General features: G+C 41.2%; 2 protein-coding genes across 2 annotated transcripts; both read left to right on the top strand.

Moving 5' to 3' along the window:
• The first annotated feature begins 237 nt into the window (after positions 1-237).
• On the top strand, positions 238-10,399 carry LOC136365328 (heterochromatin-associated protein MENT-like). The gene is made up of 8 exons (XM_066325687.1): positions 238-2,379; positions 3,624-3,800; positions 4,141-4,224; positions 4,618-4,755; positions 5,280-5,397; positions 6,080-6,222; positions 7,668-7,835; positions 8,905-10,399. The coding sequence occupies exons 2-8, from the start codon at positions 3,633-3,635 to the stop codon at positions 9,316-9,318; spliced, it is 1,233 nt and encodes a 410-aa protein (XP_066181784.1). The 5' UTR covers positions 238-2,379; positions 3,624-3,632; the 3' UTR covers positions 9,319-10,399.
• Positions 10,400-15,477: 5,078 nt separating this feature from the next.
• LOC136365279 (heterochromatin-associated protein MENT-like) lies at positions 15,478-27,103 on the top strand. The gene is made up of 8 exons (XM_066325590.1): positions 15,478-15,578; positions 17,043-17,218; positions 18,248-18,334; positions 19,904-20,041; positions 21,992-22,109; positions 22,869-23,011; positions 25,047-25,214; positions 26,102-27,103. The coding sequence occupies exons 2-8, from the start codon at positions 17,051-17,053 to the stop codon at positions 26,501-26,503; spliced, it is 1,224 nt and encodes a 407-aa protein (XP_066181687.1). The 5' UTR covers positions 15,478-15,578; positions 17,043-17,050; the 3' UTR covers positions 26,504-27,103.
• The last annotated feature ends 74 nt before the right edge of the window (positions 27,104-27,177 follow it).

The following is a 27,177-nucleotide window of genomic DNA, read 5'->3' as shown; positions in this document are numbered from 1 at the left end:
AAGCGGCCAACACATGTATTTTCTAATCTCTGTTCCACAGCAACTGGAAAATATCTACAACACTATAGAACTAGGAAAATAAAACACGTGCCTCACAACCTTCTCCTTTGTCAACTTCTCCCTTACAACACAATACCAGCCTAGCACTGTACTGCTTTGGTCTCATTTTACTTTGCCACTTATTCACTGGTTTGAGACAAGATCAAATGGGAGAATCAAGTCTAATACTAGTACAAGTAATAATAATGGCCGTAAGTGCTATCTGGAAGATGAATGTGAATCTCCCAGCTCATATTTACTCCTGGCCCTGCTTTTTCTCCTAAGACAGTGTCCTGATCAGTCATGCATGTTTGCTGGGAATGTTCCTGACTCTCTGAATTCATAACAGAGAGCAAAGGACCAGGTTTCTTAATGGACTTGCACACATGAACAGGATCTTACTATAAACACATCTTGAAACAGCAGGACTCCTTTTTCCTGGCAGAGAAGAGACTGCTGACAGTCCCTGAGTCTTTTCTATTTTCTGTCAAGTGCTCAGCTGCTCCCAGGACCCCTTCTGGCTCTGCTTCCCAAATGGGAAGGAACACAGGAAAAGTGTTATGAAGCATGTGCTTCATACTATCCGTATAGAGCCCCAAGAGAAACGCCTTCTGCCTGTCTCAATCATGAAATGTGACACTGGATCCCTGTGCATTCAGATCCAATTCCGCCATGTCCTCCTTCATCTCATGGAAGAGTGGCATGTCCCCATGGATAAGCCTCTTAAGCACTTCCTGATATGCCTTGGGAATAAAGATAGGAAAGCCATACCTGGAAGGCCAAGGAGGAACAACATGACAACATGGACACAAACTCACTCAGGCTTTAAAGTCAGTGGAAATGTGGGTGACCTTTTCTCTCTCCTTCACTATTCTAAGCATGGTTGCAAAGATGACAGAGTTGATGTCCTTTTGGCTGTGCCATATCATTACTGAGTGGCAGTGACCAAAACACATGAAAACTGAGTTGTACATTAGGGATCAACATTTTCCCAGAGTGAACAGCAGTGCAGGAAATGTTGTGAAATCTACATCCTTGGAAGGGCTATGGCTAACCTTACCTACTCATGGACCTGCTCCAAGCAGTAGGTTCATCTCTGGATGCCCCTTTCAGTTAATATCTGTGATTTTTTTTTTCTCTTTTGTCAAAAGCCACTCTGCCTTGCCATCTCCCTTTCTCATCCTGCATTGCATCCTTGCATCTTGACTAGCAAAGGCAACCTTGCTCACAGGATATATCTTTTGGACTTGGGAGTCTCCTGGCTTGGCCTTTCTCCCCATCTAACCATTCGGCTGACTTTTCTCCTATCCAGATTTCTGGAGGACTTATTCACCATACTAAAACTAGAACTTGTTTAATTCCTGGCATTTCTTCACTCTCTTGCACAACACTGATTTCTGACATTTTTTAGAAATCTTGACCCACTGTAATCAGGCTTGCAGTAAAATGCTTAGCACACAGTACAATTTCCTTCCTTTCCTGCACCTTCCCCTGCCCTCTAGAGTCTTAGAGTTGTTGCCACTGTATTCTTCCATCACTATCTCTCTTCTGAGACTTCAAAGTGACAGCTCTTGTGCCATATTTACCTCTCCTGTTCCTCTCTGTCTTTGCCGGAGCCCTCCCAGTACAGTTGTTTCAATTCTTGCCCTCCTCCTTACTGTGCAGTAACTCAGGGTTTTGCAGTGTTTATATCAAATGATTCCCAGCCATAACTGCAATGAGATTTCTTCACCAACACAACCAGTGGGGCGTCCATCCCTTATCCTCCTTCACAGCTTTGCCTCTGTCTGTGTTCCTAATGATCTTCAGTCTGAAGCTGGACTCCCAGTGTCCAATTCAATCACTAAGCTTTGTGTTTTATGCTGAGGTACTGCATTTGAAACTCAGGATTCACAGAGAGGAGACTCAGACTCTCTATATCTGCTTAAATCCAGAAGCCAAACCCAAATATTGTGTAACCCTTTTACAAGTCACTTATTTCAAACAACATAGCAGTTATCTCCACAACACCAGAAAAACTCTGGAATCAGTAACTTGCTTTGTTATCCTGTCAGTAGGCTATTGTGGTGCAACAACAGATGTCAGATTTTAATTCCATTGTTCTTTTGAAATGTCTCAACCTGAAAAGTGACCAGGTCAACAAAAAGGCCAAAATTTCATAAGACTTTTTGGGGATGTGGTAGAAAGGAACTTTGGGTAGGTGGAAGCAACCTGGATGTAGATAAAAGGGAAAGAGAGGGGAAAGCAGTACTATGTTCCTTAATTTAAAAATTGCTTAACACACAAACACAGAACCTGACTAAGGACAAGACCTAAGTCTTCTCTCTCACAGGATTAAAGGTAAATATTTGAATAAATTTAAGTAATTTTTATGATGTTTTTAAAAAGCAATCTGTGCCATGTGTGACTGTATGGATAAATGATAATATACCTGTGTTATAATGCATTATTCTTGCCTTGTGCTTTTCTAAATGTCAGCCATTAGAGAAAATAAGCCTATGGAAAACTACTGTTGGGGCAGAATTCACAGGTAGGAAAGTTTTCTTAAGGCAGTGACTATCTTACTGGTAAAATCTTAACTTTGATAAAAGAATTCTGTACTTGAGGTGAAGGCACAGCACTGCACATTATCAGGCCAGAGACTCAGAGGAGTATTCATTAGCTGAAAACAGAAATTCCCATCTCTTGGTTATATTCTCCATGGAAAGAAAATCACTTTTTGGTACCGACTTTGTCCTGAAGGCAGACTGACTACCAGAAAGAATGTAGTTGTTTGGGAACCAAACACTTCATAAATACCTGCAGACTTCAGAGATTGCCCCTCAATTTTTGTAGCTCCATTCCAGAGATACAAATATTAAAACCACCACCACCAACAACAATATAAGCATTTCTGGTCTCTTGAGTGGTAAATGACATGAAGCCAGTGTTACTGGTAGCTATCTTAAAGCCTGGAACACCCATAACCTCAAGGCATCTGGCAGTTTCTGGGGAAAATAAAATTGCTGGAACATACAGAAGGGGTGGTAGGTACACACAATGAATAAACTGCATGAATCTAAATGGAAACAACAGCTTTGCTATTCATGAAGCCACTCAGAATACATCGCTGGCCAGGAAAAGAAAATTAACCTAAAAATTACCCCTAAATCCTTTTACAGTGTCAGCTGTCAATTCTATATGGATCCAAAATGTAGTAGTGGGAAACTCAAACATGTTGTGAAACAATGTACTAAAAATGCATATAAATTCCCCAGGGAACATTGCTTTGATAAATCTTTTGTTAAGGACAAAAAGGAAAATATATACAGAGGTTACAAATCTGCACATCTGTGAAAACCAAAGGCAGGAAGAATCACAAAGAAAACTGCAGCTGTATAAAAGAAGAAAAAGAAACTAAAAGAAATTTGTGCTCCTAACAGGTGGCAAACAGTATCTGTGTGGAAGGTAAACATACAACTATGCTATTAGTTTCAGTGATTTAAATGGATTGTCTTGAACATGCAACATTTCTCACTAATGGGTACTGTGTGCAGAATTTTCAACATTCAAAGAGTACAATTCTGTCTGCTGACTCTTTCCAGGTTGTAAAAATGGAAGTGGTCTCCACATCAGTTGGCAAGTTTACCATTGATCTTTTCAACAAGCTGAATGAGAGCAACAAGGGAAAAAACATTTTCTTCTCTCCTTGGAGCATATCAGCTGCTCTGGGTCTGACGTACCTGGGAGCAAAAGGAGCTACAGCAACTGAGATGGCAGAGGTAGGTTGCTTTTGTACTATTATTGTGTGGAGAACCATTTGGATTTGCACAAACACATTCCTACTGTTGGGAGAAACAGCTGTGGAAGGGAGTTCTGCCTTGCAGCACGCAGACAGGAGCAGTGTTGGTGGTCTGGGAGGGGGATGGTGCTACACATTGTTATTCCATGGGATTTATTGTCACTACAGCTTAGCATTCCTTTGGTTAGTCACCTAAGCAGCAGATAGCACAGTGAGTTATCACGAGGAGAGAAACATGAAAACCATTTGATCCCCACTGGACTTTAAGTCTTACAAGGTCCCTCATGCCTGTTTCTTATCTTTGGAAACTCTGCTTGCAGGTCCTTCATTTCACCCTGGGAGCAGGAGCTGAAGCCTCTTCTGTGACCAGACCTTCTCGGGGAAGACCGAAGAGAAGAAAATTGGTATCTATTGAACTGAAGTTCCATTATAGAGAACCTCCAGAATCAAAATGTCCAGATACAGCTTTAGGTGTCCAGTATTTATTGTCTGCATCTCTCTTTAAAGTACAAACCCCAACCATACTTCACAACAGGTTGAAGTTCAGTTCCTTTCACTCACTCAGACTCTCAGAAGCATAAAAGTATGACTCACTGGGATAGTCTGAAAGGTTTGTTACACGGCAACTCAGTTAATCCAGTCATGAACAGAGCCCTGTAAATTGCAGTGATGGTAAACTTGGGAAAATAAAAAGTAAGGACAAGGAACCCAAATCCTCTCCCATATACATCACTTAGCATGTTTTGAAAGCTTCATGCAAAAATGAAGTTGCTGAATGTTTGGTTTCTTTTTCCAAGGATCCTGAGAACAAGCAAGCTACAGATATCCATTCTGGCTTCAAGAAGCTCTTGACTGCCATCAACAAACCCAGAAGCACCTACTCCCTGAAAAGCGCCAACTGCATTTACGTGGAAAAAAACTTCCTATTATTGCCTGTAAGTCAAATCTCAGGGAAGAGTAAGAAAAGGTGCAAAAAATATTTCTCATTTATAATTACTTGCCATTAATAAAACAGGTTGGAAGCTGACCTTCAATACTGCACTGGACCCCATTGATAACCTTAACTGGAAAATACCAGTCAGTCTGCTCACAGAATTTAAGGATGCATTGCCCTTTGACTGTATTGTAGGGGTTCCTTTACATGCAGTGTGCCTTTAGTATTGGAATCCCCAATATATAGAATAGTAAATGAGAAATTAAAATAAGCACATCCATAGGATGTGCACGGCCCTCCACACTTCTTCAGATAAATCGTGGAACAAAAGATGTGAAATTTCTGTTCTTTGGTTATTTCTTAATCGTCAACCCACAGTCCAGCAGAAAGTAACAAGCAAGATTCTGCAGTCCTCTAGGTCCAAGAATCTATCAAGTGTAAGAGCTAACAGCTTCCTTTTGGGACTAAAAATAGTATATTTCTCTTGTACAGAACTTTTTTGCTCACTTTTTTGTTATTTTTCAGACATACATACAGCTCAGTAAGAGCTACTACAAAGCAGAGCCACAGAAGGTTAACTTTAAAACAGCACCAGAACAGTCAGGAAAGGAAATCAACACTTGGGTTGAAAAACAAACTGAGGGTAAGTTGAGCTCAACCCCAACATCTTTGCTCTCCCACAAAGTCAGGTGCCCTTGCTTCCCTAGGTGCTACTGCAACAGCCAGGTCATTCCTTCCAGTGTGGGTGTGGGCAGTGAGCAGAGACATGGTGGGAGGACAGAGAAAGAGCAGCACACTTTAGCAGCTTCAAACATCTGATCTGGATCTTAGTGAGATCACTGAGGAGATTCCCATTGACTCCCCTGTGCTCTGCAGCAGCTGGTCCTCAGGCACAACTGTGCCCTGCTGCTGCACCCAGGCACCACTGGCAGAGCAGGCAGAGGGGAGAGACACCTCTGCCTACCAGTGTGCTCCAGGGCAGGGGGTTGCCTGCCTTGCTGTACCACCCTGCACAGGGCATAGGGGCTCCTCCTTCTACCCGGTGTAGCCAGACAGTGAGGCTTTCTGCTTCTAGCTGCTTGCCATGAAGCTGAGACAGTTTTGGAGGAAGGAGTAAATCCCTCTCAGTGAGCCAGGAGGACAGGTCAGCAAACAGCTTTAGAGATTGTAAAGAAATGCACTGATTTATGTCAGGGGAGCATTTTAGGGAGCAGGGCACTGAGGCATGGACTCTTTACTAAGAAGCTGAACTGAGAGAAAAAACTGATCAAAATGTCTTCACTGCGCTATGCTGGAATGAAATCTGATTCTTGTGCTTTCAAAAGGCAAAATCAAGAATTTGCTGGGTCCACGAGATGTGACAAACTCCACCAAGCTGATCTTGATAAATGCCATTTACTTCAAGGCAGAATGGGAAGTAAAATTTAAGGCAGAAGATACAGAGCTGCAACCCTTCCGACTGAGCAAGGTAAGTTCCTCCTGTATCCTTCTTACTGTAAACAACCTGGTTACAACAACTATTGCTGAAATATTTCCATTTTGTAAGTCTCTTCGGTAGCCCTGTGGTAACTAGACTCTGTGAAAAGCTGGTTGCGGCAAAATCTGTCAGTGCTCAGCTCACTGAAACATTAGGATGTGCTCAGGTAAATGTTTGTGAGATCCAGGTAACAGCTACTGTTTCCAAAATCACTATAGTCGTTAAACACTTTTCTGTAAAACAGTGCTGAAATTGACTAAATTGTAAAAACATGACTTTGAGAGTCCAGGCTTCATGGATGGGAACTAGATGGCATGTCATGGATGAGTACAGTACTAGGTCTCTGTGCTGTGCAACCAGGCTGGGTGGGCACAATCATTCTTGCTCAAACACATCTGCAACAGGGTGCCCTTATCTGTTGTATGGCTGCTGGAGGCTAGAGGCAATGTTAATGGCATGTATCCATCACAGAGATGCCAATGAATTCACAGTTAAAGACAAGGGTGCAGCTGTGCAGCTTCTGTGCAGCTTCCACAAAGTGTGTTTGCTCAACTTCTATCTTCTGATTAGCATGTATACATGATCTGCTTCCTTGAATGAAGGGGTATTCCTTGAATGAAGGGGTATGGATGTTAATAGAAGTTACATACTCCTGACAATGTGACTGCTTCTCAGGCACTCCTCTCATCATGAGCCCTTTTGCTCTGACACTTGTGACCCCAAGTTTGCCTGCTTTTCACTGTTTGCATTTTATTCTCATGCAGCTTCAAAAAAATTTGTATAGTTTTAGAATTTATGTATTTTGTTTACATGTTTCTCCTCTGGGAGGAGAAAGATGATTGATGGTGATGTCCACCAATGAAGTCGAAAAGGTGGCTACCTGTGTAGCCAATCTTTAGTCCTCTTATCAAAGTGTATATAAGACAGAGTCAAAAAAATCAAGTCCAGAACTTTCCCTGCTGACCTTTCTGCTGCCTGCTTGTTCTTTCATGTCCCTAACAGTGACAGACACTAGTGTTATCTTTTGTCATGCAATCAGCGGGTCACCTTTTATTGCCAGAGAGAAACCACTGATAAGCTGCACAACACTCATCCTTTTAATCCACTGCTGTTTTTCTGCCAGAGTGTTGTAAGGCCATATCCCACACCTGATCCATACCCCTAATCCTTGCAGGCATTTCTAACTGTCTTCCTCCTTCCTCCTTGGACATGTTTTGGGGAGAAGAGAAAAATGTCACAATTCAGCCCCCAACAAAAGCTTTGGGACAGACACCAAGATAAGCAATGTCATCCAGTCAAGAATAGCTTTGGAAAATGGATGAAAAATCGCTGTTTTAAAAGCTTCCTATGAAATTTCCTCTCCCTGCACTGCACTGAGACATCATCACTCTTTCATTCAAGGAATGATTTCTTACTTATAAATAAATACTTTTCAGAACAAGACCAAGCCTGTAAAGATGATGTACATAAGAAAAACATTTCCAGTTCTTATAATGGAAACAATGAATTTCAAAATGATCGAATTGCCGTATGTGAAACGTGAACTCAGTATGTTCATCCTCCTTCCTGATGACATCAAAGACAACACTACAGGTCTTGAACAGGTAAGAAAGCATCCTACAACCATTTTGTACTACTGCTCAATAGTTTAAAAAAAGAAGGGCAGGCTGACAATAATATCTCCCTTTCCGAGGACAGGCTATCATGCTGTTTCACCTCCTCTACCAGCTGAATTAATTTTCTCTAATACTTATCCAATCCCAAGAAAGTTCTTCCATGCTGAGTACCCTTAGGTAGGTAGGAAGTGAAGACAGGCAACACTGCATAATCAGATGCTCAGCTCTTCAACATGACTGCTATGTCTGACAACCCTCCACTGACACACAATTTTACATGACCTGTAATGGTTAAATCTCCCTTCCTTGCACGTTCAGGAGAGACACCATCACACAAGAAATCACAGGTTCTTCCTGAGATTACACCTTTTCTCCATGGCCTGGAAGTTTGTTTCTATATTGTTCTCACTCTTTTTTTCCCCTCTCCCCTCCTATCATTTTTCTGCTCTATGAAAAACTAGGATTTTGGTGAGACTGTGTTTGCTACAATGAGATCTGCTACTGTAGTTACTATAATTCCAAGATTGTTAAATTCTTGGAGTTTAAACAATTCAGTTGCTTTCCTCCCTTTGATCTGAGCTGAACCCTGGTGGCATAGTGCCCAGTAAACTGAGGGGCAGTAAAAGACTTTGCTGAAAGCACTTTGTTTCAAAGCTGTCAAGCTTTGTCATTCAATATGCAATAATATTAACACATGTTTTTATAGAACTGGACCAAACCATGTGCCACACAGCAATTTTAATCAGGACTGAATTAAAAGAGAGGAAAGAACTACCATGGAGGATGGCAGCTGTTGAATGCCTTTCGCATCTCTCTTTTGCAATTAATTTGGAAAGAGCACTGCTCAAAACTTTGCAGCCTTAAGACTCAAATATTTCTCATGCACCTTATCTCCGATCATCAGTAAATCCAATTTCTATTTCATGCTTTCAGCTAAATGTTAAATTTGCTATTTAAAATGTTGAATTCATTGCATAGCCATAAAATGGATTAATTCATCATTAATTAATTGTTTTTCCCTGCAAACACCAAATTCCTTCCCTTTCTTACATGATAGCTGGAGAGAGAACTGACGTATGAGAAGCTGTCCGAATGGACCAATTCTAAGAAGATGACTGAGACTCTGGTGGATCTGTACCTACCTAAATTCAAAATGGAAGAGAGATATGACCTCAGTGATAATCTCATCAGGATGGGAATGCGCAGTGCCTTCAGCATCAACGCTGATTTCAGTGGAATGACTGAGAAGGATAAAGTGATGATCTCCAAAGTTTTTCACAAGTCTTTTGTTGCAGTTGATGAGAAGGGCACTGAGGCAGCTGCTGCTACTGCTGTCATTACAGAACTAACAAGTGCACATGTTAGCCATGTTCTCAAATTTAGGGTTGACCACCCTTTCTACTTCTTCATCAGACACAACAAGTCCAAGAGCATCCTCTTTTTTGGTAGGTTCTGCTCTCCTCTGGAATGAATTATTACTTGCTCTCAGACAGCAACCAAGGTTCACTGTTCAATGGAAAAATGTGAACTCCAGTGCTAAAATCTCAACCTTTAGCCATGTAGCCACCTGTACTGAAAATGCCTGTTCTTTTCCTTCCATCCAACCCCCCTCAAAGAAGGCAGCATTCAGAAACCATCCTAAGCCACTAAAAAACACCCTTCTACTGCTTGTTTCTATTGTCCTAACAAGACAGTCCTAAATAGAAAAGAAAGCATGGAATATTGCTCCCTTTTATCAAATCTGCTCTTCTGGCTTTGTTGTTTAAAAGTAAGGTGGAGTCATAAAAGCTCTCTGCACACAGGCCATCATCTAGCCCTATGTCAAATGCCGACTTCAAGGGAAATGCAGTTCATTCTCTTGACTCTCACAGAGAGGAAAAAGAATCCAGAAAAGAAATAAAACAAACTTATAGAAATCTGTATGCTCTCTTTTGCTCTCTTTTCCTGGAAACCTGCATTTGTACCGTAATGATATTTCATCACCTTAATTTCAAATGACTGCTGTAAACTAACAAAATTTTATACAAATCCAGAATAATCTCAGAATGACCCTTACCATCCCCTGTCTCACCACGTGTACATAGGCACAGTGCATTTATTCTCTCTTTCTCTTTCAGCTTCCTGAAAAAGTAAGGCTGTGAGGGAAAATTGTCCAACCCTTAATATTAAATTGTTGACCTCTAATCATGTTGCATTTTTCCTCATTTTTCTAAATTTTGTAGTTTATAAAGTTGCTGAGACCAGCAAAAATGCTAAGAAAACTATTAGCAACATATCTTCTTGCCACCTTTTATTGATATGTAATCAAAACCTGTTAGAATTTAAATCTGCTTCCTCTTTTTAATTTTACTTAATTATGCCTGTTTCCTGGTTAATACCTGCAAAGCTTCCTTGCCACCTGTAATATTGACGAATGTTTGATTTGTTTATGACTGCATCTCAGCAAAGATATTTGTGGTATTGACAGAAACACCAGTGAAATTTTGATTTTGATTGATGCTTAACTAATTATTTTACCATGAGCTCGATTTAATAAAATAAACTTGAAGTTGTGTTTGTGTTATTCAAGACACTGAGTTACTCAGTTCTCTTATAGCATCCTGCAATCTGCACAGCTGGAGCATGTTTCCATTTTTGTCATTCCAAATCAACCACCACACCACCCCAACTGACAGAGCTGAGAAACTTTAACACACTGGTGCCTTATTTTCACTGGTTTTCAAATAGGCCTCCAAACACTGTCATTCTTCATGACATCCTAGGCATTTACAAACATACCTTTCACAACATACTAGAAATAAGAAGTCTGACCAGAGGCTATGGCCCAGAACAGCACCTTCCAAATATCCCTTTTGACCATGTTCAAGAGTGAACAAGCAATGTGAAGAAAATGAACCTTCCACACATCCCTCTTGCCCATGTACAATAATAACAAGCCACACTGGCAGCATCAGTTCCCTCTTGTGGCTTGTAAGGGCAGCAGTTGTGCCATCCCTGTGGCCATAACGAATAGCATAAAGTTTTGCAGCCATTGTGGTAGTCCAGCTATGTGTCAGAGAACATTACATAAGACAACAGGATCTGAATGCAGGTACCACAAAAGTATTTACTCTCAACAAAATTCCACCTATAATTACAACTCACTCCACCTCCCCAGAAGGTATTCTATTTGGAACTACATCCCCCTTCATCAAACTATATCCACATCTTCTTCCCTGTACAAAGTGCTGCTTCTAAAATCAGTGTACTCCCTTGCCTCTAAGCCACAGCTCAGGATTTAGTTGCTTGTCCCTCAGGACCCACCCCAGTGCAGCCCAGATGTGTGCTGTTGACTTGGTTCTACTGAGAAGTTTGTTCTTTAGGTGTGGAAGAACATGTAAGTGAAGGCTGTGAAAAATAAGAAGAGTGAAAACAGAACCTCTGAGGCTGAGGAACTACAACACAGTGACTGCCAGCTGGCGAGAGGTGCAAAGGGTCAAACAGGCTGGGTTGGGTACCAAGCCACTCCCAGTCTCAGCCTTCCCTGATGAGTACACATTCCAGTGTAAGACCTGGAATACAAGTGAAAAGTGTGAAAGAGAAGAAAAAGAACCCATCCAGGGGGGTGACCCTCTGTAGAGCTCATCTGCTGCAAGCAACACTGGAGATGCTTCATTTGTGCTTGCCTGCATTATAGTCATGGTAACTAGCACCTGCCTCTCAGGTCAGGCTAACCCCTCCAGAAACAGAGAATTGTCAGGGTAGAAGTGGCCACTTGAGATCATCTGGTTCCACCCACAGTGCAAACAGGCTAAGCTGATGCTGGTTGCACAGGGCAATATCCAGTTGGGTTTTGAACACCTGTCTCCACCAATAAAGGATACATAACTCTCTTGGCAACCCATGCCAGTGTTTGACCATCTTCATCCTCTCATGTCTGGATTGAATTTCATGTTTTCAGCCTGTGCCCATTGCTTCTTGTAATTTGTTGTGGTTTGACCCTGGTCAAACACCAGGCACTCACAAAAGTTGTTCACTCATCCTCGCCTAAAACATCTGGGCAGATATGAGAAAAAAAAAAATTTGAAAAAGGGCTCATGAATTGAGATAAGGACCAGGAGGAAATGCTCCAAGGGCAAAACATGCTTGGCTTAGAGGTGCAAAGTGAATTTATTACAAACCAAATCAGAGGAAGATAATAGGAAATAAAATAAGCCCTTAAAACACCTTTTCTTCCCCCAACCTCTCCCTCCTTCCCATCAGCAGTGCAGGGAGCCAGGGCATGGGGGTTTCAGTCAGTTCATCACCTGGGGTTTGCTTCCACTGCTCTGGGAGAGGAATCCTTCCCCTCCTACACTGTGGGGTCTCTCCTGTGAGAGACAGTTCTCCATGAACTTCTCCAGCATGTTCAGTTGTTCACTCTCACAAATAGCAGTCTTTTCAAAACTGCTGTGGTGTGGGTCTCTCTTCCATGGGGTGCAGTCCTCCAAGGACAGGCTGCTCCAGCCTGGAAGCAGGGCCCCCTCTCTCCACTGGGTCTCCCACTGGATCACAGCCTCCTCCAGGTGTCCACCCACTCTGGTGTGAGCACCTCCCCCACGGGCTGTGGGTGGATCTCTGCAGCCCCATGGATCCCCACAGGCTGGTGGGGCACACCTGTCTCACCACAGTCTCACCACGGCCTGCAGAGGAATCTCAGCTCTGGCGCCTGGAGCACTCCTGCCCCTCCTTCTCCACTGACCTTGGTGTCTCCATGTGGTTTCCCTCACATGTTCTCACCTTCTTCCCTTCTCTGGTTAGAAAAAAAACCTGTGTGCACTTTGTTTTGATTTTCTGCTTAAATATGTTATCACAGAGGCATTACAACCTCTCTAACTGGCCCAGCTTTGGCCAGCAGCGTGTCCACCTTCAGAGCCACCAGGATTGGCTCTGCCAGACATGGTAGAAACTTTTGCCAGCTTCTCACAGAAGCTACCTCTGTGGCCTCCCCACTACCAAAAACCAGGCCATGCAAAACTCACGGGAACCTCTGAGAAGAGCCAGTCTCCTTCTTTGTTACATCCCATAAGGCATTAGTCATATAACAGGTGCAACATGACTGCATTTCCAAAAAACTGTTTTCAAGAAGCCTTGGGTTTGTTCTGTATCATCAAAATTTGCAACTTCAGGGCCATGAACTCCTCTTTGAAAAGTCACAGTAACTTTGGAAACTAAAGAAAGGAGTACTTACTGATAAAGCAAGCCTCAATAATAACACGCTGTGAGCATGGACTGCTTGTCACTTAATGATTCCATGCTTTTCAAAATGCAGCAAATTAACATGCTTTCAGTTTATCCTACAATGAAAGATGGGTGTTTTGTGTTCCAGTACCAATCTCAGATTCATAAAATAATCCCTGGCACCTTTGTGGTAGATAGACTTCATGAAAAACAGAAATGGTAGACATAGGTTACACTAATAGAGCCAAGAAAATTTACAGTGTTGGTGTGCTGCTAGTATTCAAGACAAGGACATATAAACCCCCATTGCTTTCTAACTGCAATGCAAATGCATCCATATTTTAAAGGTTTTATTTTACCACCAGAAACAGGCACAAGAACTCCCTTTTTCATGTGTTATTTATAGTTCTGTCTTTAAAGTTCTGTTGCAACAGATGTGATGCTTGGTCCCATTTTCTTCCTAGAGAACATAGCTGAATAGGTTTTTTTGCACAGTAGAAATCCATTCTTTGACTTAGTCCAACACTGATTTTAAATTCTGCTGCTTATTACTAGCAATAACTGCAAGAATTCGTCTTCAACAAATGCCCCAAAAGCCTACTCAGAATGGATTATTTACAATGTACAGGTATAGGACTATATAATCAATCAGGCAGAAAGATACAACCTCCCTGCTGAGCCAGATAAGAATGAAAGATGGCTTCAAAAAAGACCCAATCTCTTCATCAGTATGTCAGAGGAAAATGAATGGTTTTATCAAAAAAGTTTTTTATGACCATTTATCAAAGGTCAATCCACTTGAAGTCATTAGTTCAGGTGTTGTGATGCAGTGAAACATTGTTTTTACCATTCTGTCTGCATCAATTAACTATTTTTTCTCACTGTTTACATCTGGAACTGCAAAACCAAGAGCACTTATTTGGCTAATGTGTTCCCTTCTGTAACTCCAATGCCTCTTACCAAACAGGATCTTGCAGCAGCAGCTGGTTTATACCACAGAGAGTGTCTACACAGTTTGGGAGCCCTTTCTTAATTTTCCTGTATTTTTGGCCAATCTTTGTAGCTTGTAGTACCACTAACTGCTTGCAAGGTTTTCTTCTATGAATTTATATAGAAAACAAACAACAGCTGATTAGGATACACATCAGAAACATTTCTTAAGCTCATAAGTAAATATAACAATACATAATACATTTCTGAAGAAAGAAAATAAGGTATTTTCAAGGCACAAAATATCCAAGGCACAAAAACTGCACTTAGAAACAAATGGTATGAGGGAAGTGAGGCACATATTTCTTGAAACCTTTCATGGCACATGCAGCAGTCAGATTTTAAGTGTGTGAAAGCACTAAAATATAATCCTGGTTCAAAACACAAACTTCATCCTTAGGCTTTTTCCACATAAGTTGACAGCATGCAGGTGATTTGTTTACTCTGCATGTGCCATACTGGTGGGAAGGGGCCATTTACTAAGGTTCAATGTGGCAGAAAAGACAGATAATGATCACAAATGAAATTTATCAATACAATTTAAACTGAGTTACACAGATTAAGATCAGAATTACACTGGGTTAAGGTAAAACATTTATGTACATCTTACATTACACCTTTGCTGATATCCAGTTTTACACATTCTCCTTTTTCTGCTCCCTACTCTTATATGGCACTTTCAGTAAAAGAAATTATTACAAGTAGAGCTTCCAAGCAGCTTTTCAAATTTTGGTGGATGATTCAAACTCCCTAAATCCGTCAGAGAGGGATGATAAACTCAGTACAATCCAGGGCCTGTAGGTATCGAAAGCACCTTCACTGACTTTACTAGGAGCAGAAGTCTTTCAAAACAACATCCACCAGTTCAAATGAGCCCAGCATTCACTCTTATTACATTACTTATTTTAGGTGACCGTGTAAATAGCTTCTGAACTTCCTTTGTGATCTGTTTTTTTAAAGAAATTAGCAAAAATGCAAAATATCATTTGTGGGAACCAAGAGCTTTATGTGACCTGAGGTCTACAAGTATTTGGGGTTTCCCCCTCAAATTTAACCAGAGGATTAATGAGATTAACAGTCTATTTCAATATTCCCTTTTAGCCACAGCTTTGAGATCACTTTCTATTAATTTCCCCAGCTGGTACAGAGAAAAGAAAGCTGTAAAATTACTTCACCATATCTGTTGGCAATCCAGTGTGGTGGAATTATTTCCTGCAATTCCTAGTTTTTTGCGGGCCAAACTACAAGGCTGCAGAGGACACCTGTAGGGAAGTGGAATATTGGCCTTCACGTTCCAGGACATACACCCACTAACAGTGACTTTGAATTGAGGAGGTCTCCAAATTCTGAGATCAGGTCATAGAGATGAGAACTAGGAATAAAGGAGAGAATGTGCCCATTCTACATCTACCAGAAGAGGATGTAGATGAGAAAAGGGATGTCCAAATAGTTCTACATTTTCAAAAGTACTTATTGCCCCACAGACCACCACAGATCCTGACTGAAGACGCATCTTAACTCTTTTCTCTCTCAGGATTTCAGGTAATTAGATATTAGTCTCAAGATAACTAGCTTTTATTTGAAAGTCTTAAAATTTTATTTAAAATTCTTTGGAACTGAGTGGTTAAATGATGGGAAAAAAGTCATTCAAGGGCAGCGAGTGTTTATTTTCTACTGTGAAGTGTAGCCCTTAGGAAAACCCTGTGCCAAGGCCCAGTAGACAGAATGCAAACTGGAGTTGGGCAAAACCTGCAGAGCCTGGGAGAGCAGAAGGTTTCCTGACCTGCAGGAAGGGTGCCTTAATTATCAGGGTGTATCAACATCTCCAGGCACAGCAGTAAGAGATGTGATTTGAAGGACCTAAAAATGCTTAGGTATGAGTTAGGCTGCATGGCATTCACCTCTAAAGCATTTCTGGGAATGCTTCAAAGCTGTTGCAGAGCTCTAGGAAGCTTTAAAAACAGAATTTGAGTACCTCAGAGGCTCCAGGCATCTCTGACACTTCATGGGAGCAGCCTGCTTTGACCACTGCAGTTTTGATTTAGCCACACAAATTGTGGGTGAAGATAGGTTTAAATGTCGAGTTGCTGCTGTTGACCTAATGCTTAAATTTTACTTGGTGCTATCTTACACTGGCTTTACCAAACATTCCATTAGTCTTTATGCTGATGAAGACACTGGAAATTTCTGATTTTGTCCTAATACTTATCAAAGTATTCTTTTAGGTTTTCTCGAAAAAATGCTAATAGGATGTACAGGTTTGCTCTGGATCCATGTATGAAAAATCAGTTTAATCCTGGGGTTGCAGTTATTTGTTTTCTCTGGGTTTGTCCTTTAAAAACATACTTAGGAAAAGAAGCAGAACACAGATGGAAAACGTGCAGGATAAACAAGCAGGAAACCAGAGAAAATTTGTTGTTGGTTAAAAGAGGAACTACTTGAGGTTGTATGCAAGATAAAGGGATTTCCTTGAAAAACAGAAATTAACAAATCCAGCTACTGCATCCAAATATGGGTTTACCTACACCAAGAATGTGTAAGTTGTATCTCTCTAGTAGCCTTCAGGATATATGTAACGAACTACCTGAATTCAGCTTTGTTTTCAGCAGAAAATAGTTAGAGAGGAAGTTCAAACAAATAGAAAAAAGCCCAACGCAGCATGGTGATAAATATTTCACTCTTTCAGAATTGAAGAAAAACTATGAAAATTAGGGAAAGAGCAAATAAGCCTTTGAAACAAGTCTAAACTCTGAAAACATTTCTAGCTAAAATTGTACGCAAATGATAAACCTGGCAAGGACACTGAAAGTGATGATGATAGAAAAATTAATGCAGGTCTTAGAAGGAAACCTACTAAGCTGACTGTATTTGGTCTCTGTGCAGTGTTTTACCCAGGGATATCTTCAGACTGTATTTGAGAGGTGCAGGCAATTTCCCACTGCTAACTTTGTATTTTTTAAAAGAAGTGAGGAGGCAGTTACCACCTCTGACACTCCTTTGTCTCAGGTGCACCAATGGAATCTCTGTCAGTGTCAACCAACCGCTTTACTCTGGACCTTTACAAAAAGCTGAATGAAACTTCCAAGGGCCAAAACATTTTCTTTTCTCCTTGGAGTATTGCAACTGCTCTTGCCATGGTCCACCTGGGTGCAAAAGGAGACACTGCAACCCAGATGGCTGAGGTAAGCTCTGAAATCAGCTGTATACCACCTTACAGGGGATTCCTACCTACATTGAACTGTTATTCTACCTCTGGAGAACAGCAAGGAACAACATGGCAGGACAGTGATCTGCAATGCTGACAGCATGAGCAGAGCTCTCCTCGGCACCAACGCTATGGCAGGTCACTTCCACCTTATTTCCAAGACTTCTGCTCTCCACCAACCCTACGTTTAGCTTACACTTACAGTTCACAGAACACTGCAAGTGTTCTGCCAAGGAGAAGTTATTGACATTAGAGGCTACTGTCAGTCTTGTTTGGAACTCCACGTTCCATTTTAACTGTCCTCTGAACAGAATGTTTAACCTAGCATAGAGCTTAAATAGTAATGAGGAGACACCTTTATTAAAAAAAAATTAATATGGAGCTAAGATATGCTAGAGAAGGGAGATGCGGATAATATCACTACTTCTAGACCTCAGCTGGTTCTGGCAGCAATATTTCTGCTTTCTCATACTGCACACAGAAGTTAGCAAGCTCTCCTGAACATGTGTTTGGCTGCACAGGAGAGGCACAAATCTTTGTTTGTGACATAGTTCATCCATAAAAATGGTAATTCTTCTACAAACAACACAGACATGTGAGTACTGAAAATATCAGAGTCATAGAATGTACTGAGTTGTAAGGGACCCATGAGGATCATGGAATCCAACTCCTGGCCCTGCTCAGGACGCCACAAGAGTCACATCATGTGCCTGAAGAGTGTTGTCCAAACACTTGAATTCTGTGGCCACCTCCCTGGGGAGCCTGTTCCAGTCACAACACTGATCTATTATTAAGCAGTTCATGTGGCTAAAATCTATATAGTAATGATACACTTACAGATATATAATCAAGAGTAGGGTCTTGTTCTCAACAACTTCAACAGACGATCATTGGGCATGGCTGAATTAGTGAATTACTGTAGAAAACTAAGACACTTACAACCCTTGGGCATATTAATCTCAAAAAAACAAGCTGTCTTTATGAATATTTATCATCATCATCACAGGTTCTTCATTTTAACCAGACTGCAAGAGAAGAAGGTTCATCTGAGACAACAAGGCCTTCCCCAGCAAGACCAAAGAAAAGAAAGATGGTATTTATTACAATAAAAGACTCAGAGACAAAAATCTCTGAGAATGGGATAGTCCAATGCAACCACTGCTTTAGGCTTTTAACACATGCTTGTTTTCAGTCTATTATCTACTGTCTTGGTTCAGTAAGAACTATATACAGAAAAAGTGAACAAGCAGGTAATATGACTGTAAAACTTATGAATTCAGTCTTTCAAAAGCAGAACTGAGACACTAACAACATTTTGATTGGCCATAATACTGTCTCACTTGTTTTTAGCTCGTCCTAATATGTTTTGGACAATTCCATTTCTTATCACCTTCTGGTTGGTGGGTGGGGGTTTTTTCTGTAGTTATAAACAACTACTGCATTCACACCTGACTCTAGCCCTACCCAGTAAAGTCCCTTACTCCCTTTGTATGCACAGACACATCAGGCAGACAAATTTCCACTATAAGGTAATGTGTGTTGACTCACTCTTGCTCATCATCTCCACAGAGACTTGCCAGCAAGAGAAACTGCCCAGATCTTTTTCAACAAATGAACTCCCTAATCCCTGAAAAGTATTAAACTCAAAGCCACGGTTATTTCAGCATAGAAGCTAAAAGACAGCTGAAATAAATGAAATTAGACTAACTGCAAATGAAAATATAAAAAAGGGCAAATAAAAGTGGCAAAGGGATTATATAATTCTCTCCTTTGATGGTGTGTGATGGTTCTTCAAGATGAATGAACACAACTCATTGACGTCATAAATTGTAGCAAAGTCTGTCTAATCTTTTCCTTCAGGTATTTCCCCCTACTGCCTCTTTGTTCTGCTCCCATCCCATTGAAAAACTCAGCCTCTGCTATCCTGTGTCCTCTGGCTACCAAGTTCTTTCCTGGGTGTCCTCCCTGGCAGCCCACATCGCAGCATGAGTGAGAAAAGACCATAGCAAGGAATGACAGACCTGAGTCACCCTGAGGCAGTGGCAGAGACTCTCAGTGTCTCATGTGCAGGGCACAGTACATGATGTGGGGGAGGACACTGCATCCAGGGAGCTGGCAGGGAGCAGCTGGAAGCTCATTCCTCCATTTATAAAGCAACAGCTGGCAACAGCTGGCAAGCAATCCTCCCTAAAACCATCAGCACTGACATCCAGAACAAGCCCTCTCCAAAATCCAAACAACAACAGAAACACCCATGTGAAACAGGGAAAATTTGAATAGTTGGTAAATTATTGCCCTGGCATTAGTTTCTGTGAGGGTAGAACAGCTTCTCAAAAGCTGCCAGGGTGCATTAATCCCTGTGAAACTGAAATGTCCTGTGAAACTGAAAATCAGGCCTGAAAATGACAAAAATGAAGAGACTCAGCTTCCTTGGAGCACCATCAGGTGATGCCCCCAAAAGCCTACAAAGCACTAATTGCTCTACAGGTAGAAATCCATTTACCTAGTTATACACAGTGCTGCAAACATGCAACATACTCAAAAAAGAGTTTCATTCTCTGAAATTTCTTTTTAATTAAAACAACATGAATAATTTAAAGAAACATAGCAGGTGCAACAGGAAAAAAAAAAAAAAACATATTAATTGGTGTCTCTTTCCAAGGATCCTGAGCATGAGGGATCAGAAAACATCCACTCTGGCTTCAAAAAGCTCCTGTCTGACATCAACAAACGCAGAAGCACTTACTTGCTGAAGAGTGCCAACCGACTGTACGAGGAAAAGACCTACCCATTATTGCCTGTGAGTTGAACATCTTTACTTGGGAATGTGCTGACATTAAGAGTGATTATCAATAGAGATGATAAAAAGTTCCAAATGATAGCACTGGCGTTTGAGTGAGAACACAAGGACAGCCATAGTGGGCTAGCCTTGGGCAGGCAACAGGTCCACCTCTTTTCGCAGTGGACAATAGTTTGGCAAGTGCATGAGAAAGCTGTGTAGTGATTCTTCTCCCGAATCTGCTGTGGCCACCAACTGATCTGCAGCTCAGGGACTTCTTGAACCAGAGGGCATGTCTGCTTAAGAGACCCTGATGAGCTACTGTTTCAGGACTTTGCACACTTGTCTTTTGAATCTACTCCAGCACCAGGATTTCCACACCTCAGCTATATACTGCAAGAAGGCCCTGTTCTCTTTGGGCTTGCTGCCTGTTGGCACTGCTGCTGCTTCATTTCTATTCTGATGGACATTTCTCCACATCTCTGATCACCCTCATCCCCTGTATCTGTATCTTTCATACTGTAGCATTTCTGAGAGTGGGGAAGCCACAGCTGCATTGCATACTCAGACAGTGGAGGCACACTATAGTGTTATAAAGTGCCATTATAGAAATTTCTCTTTTGTTGCCTACTCTTTTCTTCACAATTCTTTAATTTTTACTTGCATTTTTGGCCATGATTAGGCAGTTTTTTTCTTATGCACCTGTCCATTACAGCTTCAATACCCTATTCCTAAACCATAACAATCATTTCCTATATCTTACACTTTATGGGATCACCTATAAATATGCTAATATATTTTTTTTTAATGTAAACATCTAGGGTTTAGTTTTATAGAAAAAATACCGTAGCACAGATGCCAGTACACATATTCCTGGTAGTCCAGTAATAATAACCCTTCATTGTGAATGTTTGTTTTCTCCTACTCTTGGTTTTCACTCTTTTAAACAGATGAGGTCTGTCTCTGTAGTCCCACGGATGCTCAGCCTTTGGTGACAAGTCCCTACAAAATGTGTTTCAGTAACCCAAAAAGACTGTAATGGCACAGCCCTTTTGCCCATCTGCTTCCTAACACCTTCAGAAAACTCCAAGAGATTTGTGATTTTGGATTTCCTATTACAAAATGTTGTTGATGCTCCTCCAATAAGTCACGTTAACCCATACACCCACTACGCTCATTCTATTAATGTGCCCCACACCAACTCATGAGCTTGTAATTATCTATATCTCTGAAATCTTTTTAAAACTAATGTTGTATTAATCATCTTCCTGGTCTTTGGAAGAGGGTTTTAAATGAGATTACTGTTCTTTGATTTTGGAGTTTGTTTGGTTTCCTGAGTAATCAGCAATTTGTCCTGAATGTGTATTGCTCATTTTCTCCATAATCTAATGTACATTTGCTCTACAGAGAATCGAGGGAATTTCCTGCTGGGAATCTCCATGAATGATTTCACAGCAGATAGCAATGCAAATGTTAATTCTGCTTTTCTGCCATGACTTTATTCTAGCAGAACATTCCTTTTATTGTCCTCACAAATTTTTTGGCAGGCTCCTCACCTCTGAAGCAAACTAAAAGCCTTTGTTCAACTTTATATGAGACTATTCTTCCAACTTGTACAGAAGACTACTTCATAAAGCAGGAAAAGAGTATTTAGATTATATTAAAATGTCATTTTGAGAAATTAAAAAATGTAAGGGTTTCATGGATATTTCAAAATTTAAAATTTCCACCTTTAATTTCAAACACAAAAGTTTGAAGTATCAGTTTCCTTGACACTGAAGTTTGATCAGTCCTTACTTAATATTTAGAAAAGAATGTATCAGACCTTATTATAAAGGTTACTACATATAAACAAAATTTTCTTAAATTATGTATTAGCAGATTGTATAATCTGTTAAACTGATTATTATTAATATTTTTATGACTCAAGTTTAAGTAAATAAGCACACATTCTTTAATCCTATCTTTCAGAAGTTCTTACAACTCATTACAAGCTATTACAATGCAAAGCCACAACCTGTAAACTTTAAGAGAGCTTCAGAACAAGTCAGAGCACAGATCAATTCATGGGTAGAAAATAAAACTGAGAGTAAGTATGAATCTGATGGCTTTTTTCTTGTCTAACTTTCAAATATTTTGTATTTCTGCATTTATTGCTCTTGCAGCCAAGGGTCCATAAAAGGTGGAAAGTCAGGGCAGGAAGGTGATGAGCGAAGTACAGCAGCTAAATTGTCTGAAGAATGCCTCTCTGCAACCTAACTGCTGCTGCTTACAAGGTCCTTCCCTCAATTCTTTATGCTGTAGCCTCTGAATCATTGCTGTTCAAGGAGATGCACAGGTAGATACTGTGCGGCTGCACAATAATTAGTGAGGGGTTTATTTCTGCATTTCTCAGCTGCTTGCAAGCAACTTCACAGAACATCCAAGTTATTCTTCTTTATCCACTTTCCAATGCCATTTACTACCAAAACTCCAATAAATATAATTTTTAAAACCACAGATAAATAATAGGATGGTTTAGGTTGGTAGGGATCTTAGGGATCATCTCGTTCCAACCCCCCGCCATGGACAGGGACATCTTCCACTAGACCAGCTTGCTCAAAGCCCCATCCAACCTGGCCTTGAACACTTCCAGGGATGGGGCACCCCTGAACAACATCTCTGAACAAAGGATACAGAGACACTTCAAAGGTCGTTTTTACCACAGGTACTACGTAACAATGTACAGTAAAAAGCCCTCCCAAATGCAAACATTTTTAAAAGAGAGGTAAGCATAAACAAGGAACAATTAAAATTGGCAAGTTACGCAGTCACACTGGAATAACAATCTCTTTGTCTGATTTTGAAGGGAAAATACATAGTCTGCTGCCTGCAGGATCTCTCCATTCTCGCACTGTGTTGGTCTTAGTAAATGCCATTTATTTCAAAGGAAAGTGGGAAAAGAAATTTCTGGAGAAAAATACTTCTGAGATGCCCTTCAGAATAAGCAAGGTAAAGTCCTTGTCAATATGCCTGCTGTCCTATGTCAATATGTCTGTTACTGAGGGGAAAATACTTCACCTGTATTTCATATGCCAGTACAACACAACTTTTAGATGAGAAAGTGGTATAATATCAGGGAGAATACTAACTGTGAATATAATTCAGCATTGTCTTATTTATGCATATCCATGAAAACTGGATTTTTAATTTATTACTCAGTATCAAAATACTTGAGAACAGTTAAAGTGACTTTTTAAAAAAAGTAAACTAAGCAGGTTAAGGGAAGTAGATTAAGGACAAGAAGGAATTTCCCTAAGTAACATTTTCAGATGGGATCAAGTTGCTTTTGAGAGCAATGTTTACACACCTAGAGCTCAACTCTGCTCTCGGAACCCTGCAATTGTGGGATCTCATCCAGTTGTTGTTCCCACCCAGGGTGCTGTGCCAAACCTCACAGGGAATTTTCACAGAGTTTGTCGTTTCAGCTGAGTGTGCGAGGGTGATCTATTCAGATGATCTATTCATTGAGCTAACAGTATTTAAAACTATCATGTATCGACAATTCCCGGTAGCTGACTGCACGCATATTTTCGGACTGTGTCAAAAGCAAGCAAAACTATTTGTCAATGGAAACAAGCTTTTTGTTTGACATAGATTAAGGGTGCAAATACCTTTTGTATGCCAGACAATGTGAAGCAATTGATGTGACTGTGTACCCGAAACCTACTACGCTACGTGAGCAGTTTTAGGATCCATTACAAGTTGGTTGTGGTGGGTGACCTTGACCAGCCACCAGGCGCCCACCAAGACTCCCTATTACTGCGCCTTCTCAATAGGACAGGAGGAGAAATATAGGATGAAAAGGTCATGGGTCAGGGAAAGAACAGGGAGAGCATTTACCAACTGCCATCATGGGAAGAACAGGCTCAACTTCAAGAAATTAATTTATTGCCAATTCTCAGAGTAAGTTAGTGAGAAGTAAACCAACCAAAGTGCCTCCAACCCACCCCTCCCTTTCTCCTAGGCTCAACACTACTCATGACTCACCTGTGCCTCGAAACAGTGCAGGGGACTGGGCATGGGCTAATGTTGTAGTCAGCTCATCACGTTGTCTCTACAGCTCCCTCCTCCTCCTCACACTTTTCCTCTGATCAAATGTGGGGTCCTCTCCATGGGATAAAGTCCTTCACACCCAGTGTGGGTCCTTCCATGGTCTGCAGTTTTTCAAGGACTGCTCCAGTGTGAGTCCACTGTGGGGTCACAGGTGATGCCAGAAAACCTTCTCCTGAGAGGGCTGCTCTCCACAGCATCACAGGTCCCGCCAGGAGCCTGCTCCAGCATGGGTTCTCCATGGGGTGTAGGGTGGGTATTTGCATCACCATTGTCTTCACCATAGGCTGCAGGGGAATCTCAGCTCCAGGCCCTGGAACACCCTTCTCTCCTCCTTCCTCACTGACCTAGGTGTCTTCAGGGCAGTTTCTTCCACATTATCTCACTCAGCTCTCCCAGCTTCTTTTGTGCAGCAGTTTTTACCCTTTCTTAAATATGCAATCACAGAGGCACTACCAGTGTCACTGACTGGCTCAGATTTGAACAGTATCAAGTCCATCCTGGAGCCGGCTGAAACTGGCTCTGCCTGACAGAGGCATCTTCTGATGTCTCCTCAGAGAAGCCATTCCTGCAACTTCCCCACGACCATGCAAACCAAATACATTGGTGCCAGAGAGGATTTAATTCACAGGGTGAATTAAATTAAAGCAAGGCCTGCAAACAGAGTTACTTGGTTATCAAAGGTAACTTCTTTATTTTAAATTTAGAAATACATTACGTGGGACTCAGTTAGTAGGTATTTAGCTTGTGTGTTTATGTTAATTTTTTATAAAGATCTCAAAGATGTTGAAAAGGGGGTGTATGGGATACTGTCTAAAGAAAAAGGGTATCCAGATGCTGCTGAATCTTGTACTTGTTTTCAGTTCAATGAAGCAAGTAAATTTTATCATCCTTTTAATGTATAAGGTAATTTTTATGTCTGATTTTTTTCTAGACCAAGACTAAACCAGTACAGATGATGTTTTTGAAAGACACATTTTTCATACTCCATGAAACCACCATGAAAATCAGAATTATTGAGCTGCCATATGTGGAAAATGAACTCAGCATGTTCATCCTCCTACCTGATGACATCAATGATAACACTACTGGCTTGGAGTTGGTAAGGCTGACCTACCATTGCATCACATACACTATGAAACAGTAACAGAAACAGATGAAAAAAGTGAGGAAGAAGTAGAGTAGCTTCAAAATCACAGTAGAATAGCTCTGATGTGTTCATACTTAGGTTTCAGAAACTGTAACACCATGATTTTCAGCTTAGGATTCAGGACATGGGGTATCATTACAAACATAGTACATCTAAAACCTATATCCACACAAGCGTCAGACTTTTTTGTATCCCCTTTTCTATTGCCAGTATAGCATAGGGAAAGCAAGGATCACCACTGAATCACCATGCCCTAGAGCTATCTTCTCCTGAGGGCTGTATTAATTCATTTTTATATCATTTTCAGTCTAGATTTCCAGCTGATACTCTATGGTGAGGTTTCTCAAAGTAAGTGCTGAGTACTCTGACTCAAAAGGTGTCGACAGCAGCTCATGACTATGCCAGGATCAGTTTCAGATTCTAAACAGAGCAGGGCAAATACTTTTATTTGTACCTCAGTTCCCATGCATCCCATTCAATCATCACTACTAAGAGAAAATTTATCCATATACACGCACACATCACGCACCTATTATAATTGTTATAAGTAATACATTGCAAAAAGAGCAATGTTCTTCACACCAGAGAAAAAAAAAATAATGAACTACTCTGAGGCTTCAGGCCTACACTTTTCCACCTTTAAGAAAATAAACAGGAGTATAAGTCACTCAGCACTTTGTAGGATCATGCCTTGAAATACAATGCATGTTCCATCTGTAGTCACTGCTGGTAGTTGGGTCTTGTTTTACATGTTCTTGATAAGCATAAAGACACCGGTCTGTGCATGTCTTGTCTCTGTCCTTAACATTCCAAATGTTTTCTTCCTCAACTCATTGCAGGTGGAAAGAGAGCTGACGTATGAGAAATTGGCTGAATGGACCAAATCAGCCAATATGATGAAAGCTGAAGTGGATCTGTACCTGCCCAAGCTGAAGGTGGAAGAGAATTATGATCTTAAACCCCCTCTGAGCAGCATGGGGATACGAAATGCTTTTGATCCAGGTCAAGCTGATTTCACAGGGATGTCTGTGAAGAAGGATCTTTTCATCTCACAAGTTATTCACAAAGCTTTTGTGGAGGTCAATGAAGAAGGTACCGAAGCAGCAGCTGCCACAGGTGTCTTGATGATGAGATCAAGAGTCCCAACAACGACTTTCAAAGCTGACCACCCTTTTATTTTCTTCATCAGACACAACAAATCACAAACCATCCTCTTCTTCGGCAGGCTTTGCTCGCCCTAGTCAGTGAGCCCTTGCCCAGAAGAGGGGTTTGCTTGCTAGCACAGAAGCAAACCCCAAACCTGAAGCTCTCTGCAATCAGGGCAGTGGGACTTGAACCCTTTCTTCATCAGACCACATACCCTGGCGCTTGAAGCACATCTCCTCCAGTGTCTCCTTCCTGAGCTGAAAGGACAACCATAGCAGTGCCACAAGGAATGTGTGATGCCTTGAGGAATCACCACAGAGCAATCCTGGCTGTCATTCGCATCAGGCTACCATGGGTAGCTCTGTCCTTACCACTATAGCCTGTGGCATTTCTACCTCTCCCACTCACAGGACTGTGCACAAACATATTTTGCTAAAGGCTTTCTCCTCACCCTCATGTAAAGGCTGCTTATCCTGATGCGGTCCCAGCCTGTAGCAATGGGACCCAGCTCCTGTTTTCCAGCCCTAGACTAAGCCCTTGAGTTATGCCTGGAGGCAGATCCTCTCAACCTTCACCTTACGGCCGTTCCCTTGCTTTCTTTCCACATCTCAGCTGAAAGTGTTTATCAGCTCCCGATAACCCTCATGTTGCTCCACAGACTCCTTTTAATAAAATAAAAAAATAATATATGTTTACATATATACCCTTCTTAGGGCTATTTGCCTCACTCGGACCCTCAGGAATGCGAGGAAGGGTTAAGCCCGTACGA

This window comes from Sylvia atricapilla, chromosome 1 (genome assembly GCF_009819655.1).
Source record: "Sylvia atricapilla isolate bSylAtr1 chromosome 1, bSylAtr1.pri, whole genome shotgun sequence".
NCBI lineage: Eukaryota > Metazoa > Chordata > Aves > Passeriformes > Sylviidae > Sylvia > Sylvia atricapilla.
This window is presented reverse-complemented; position numbering and strand designations above follow the sequence as displayed.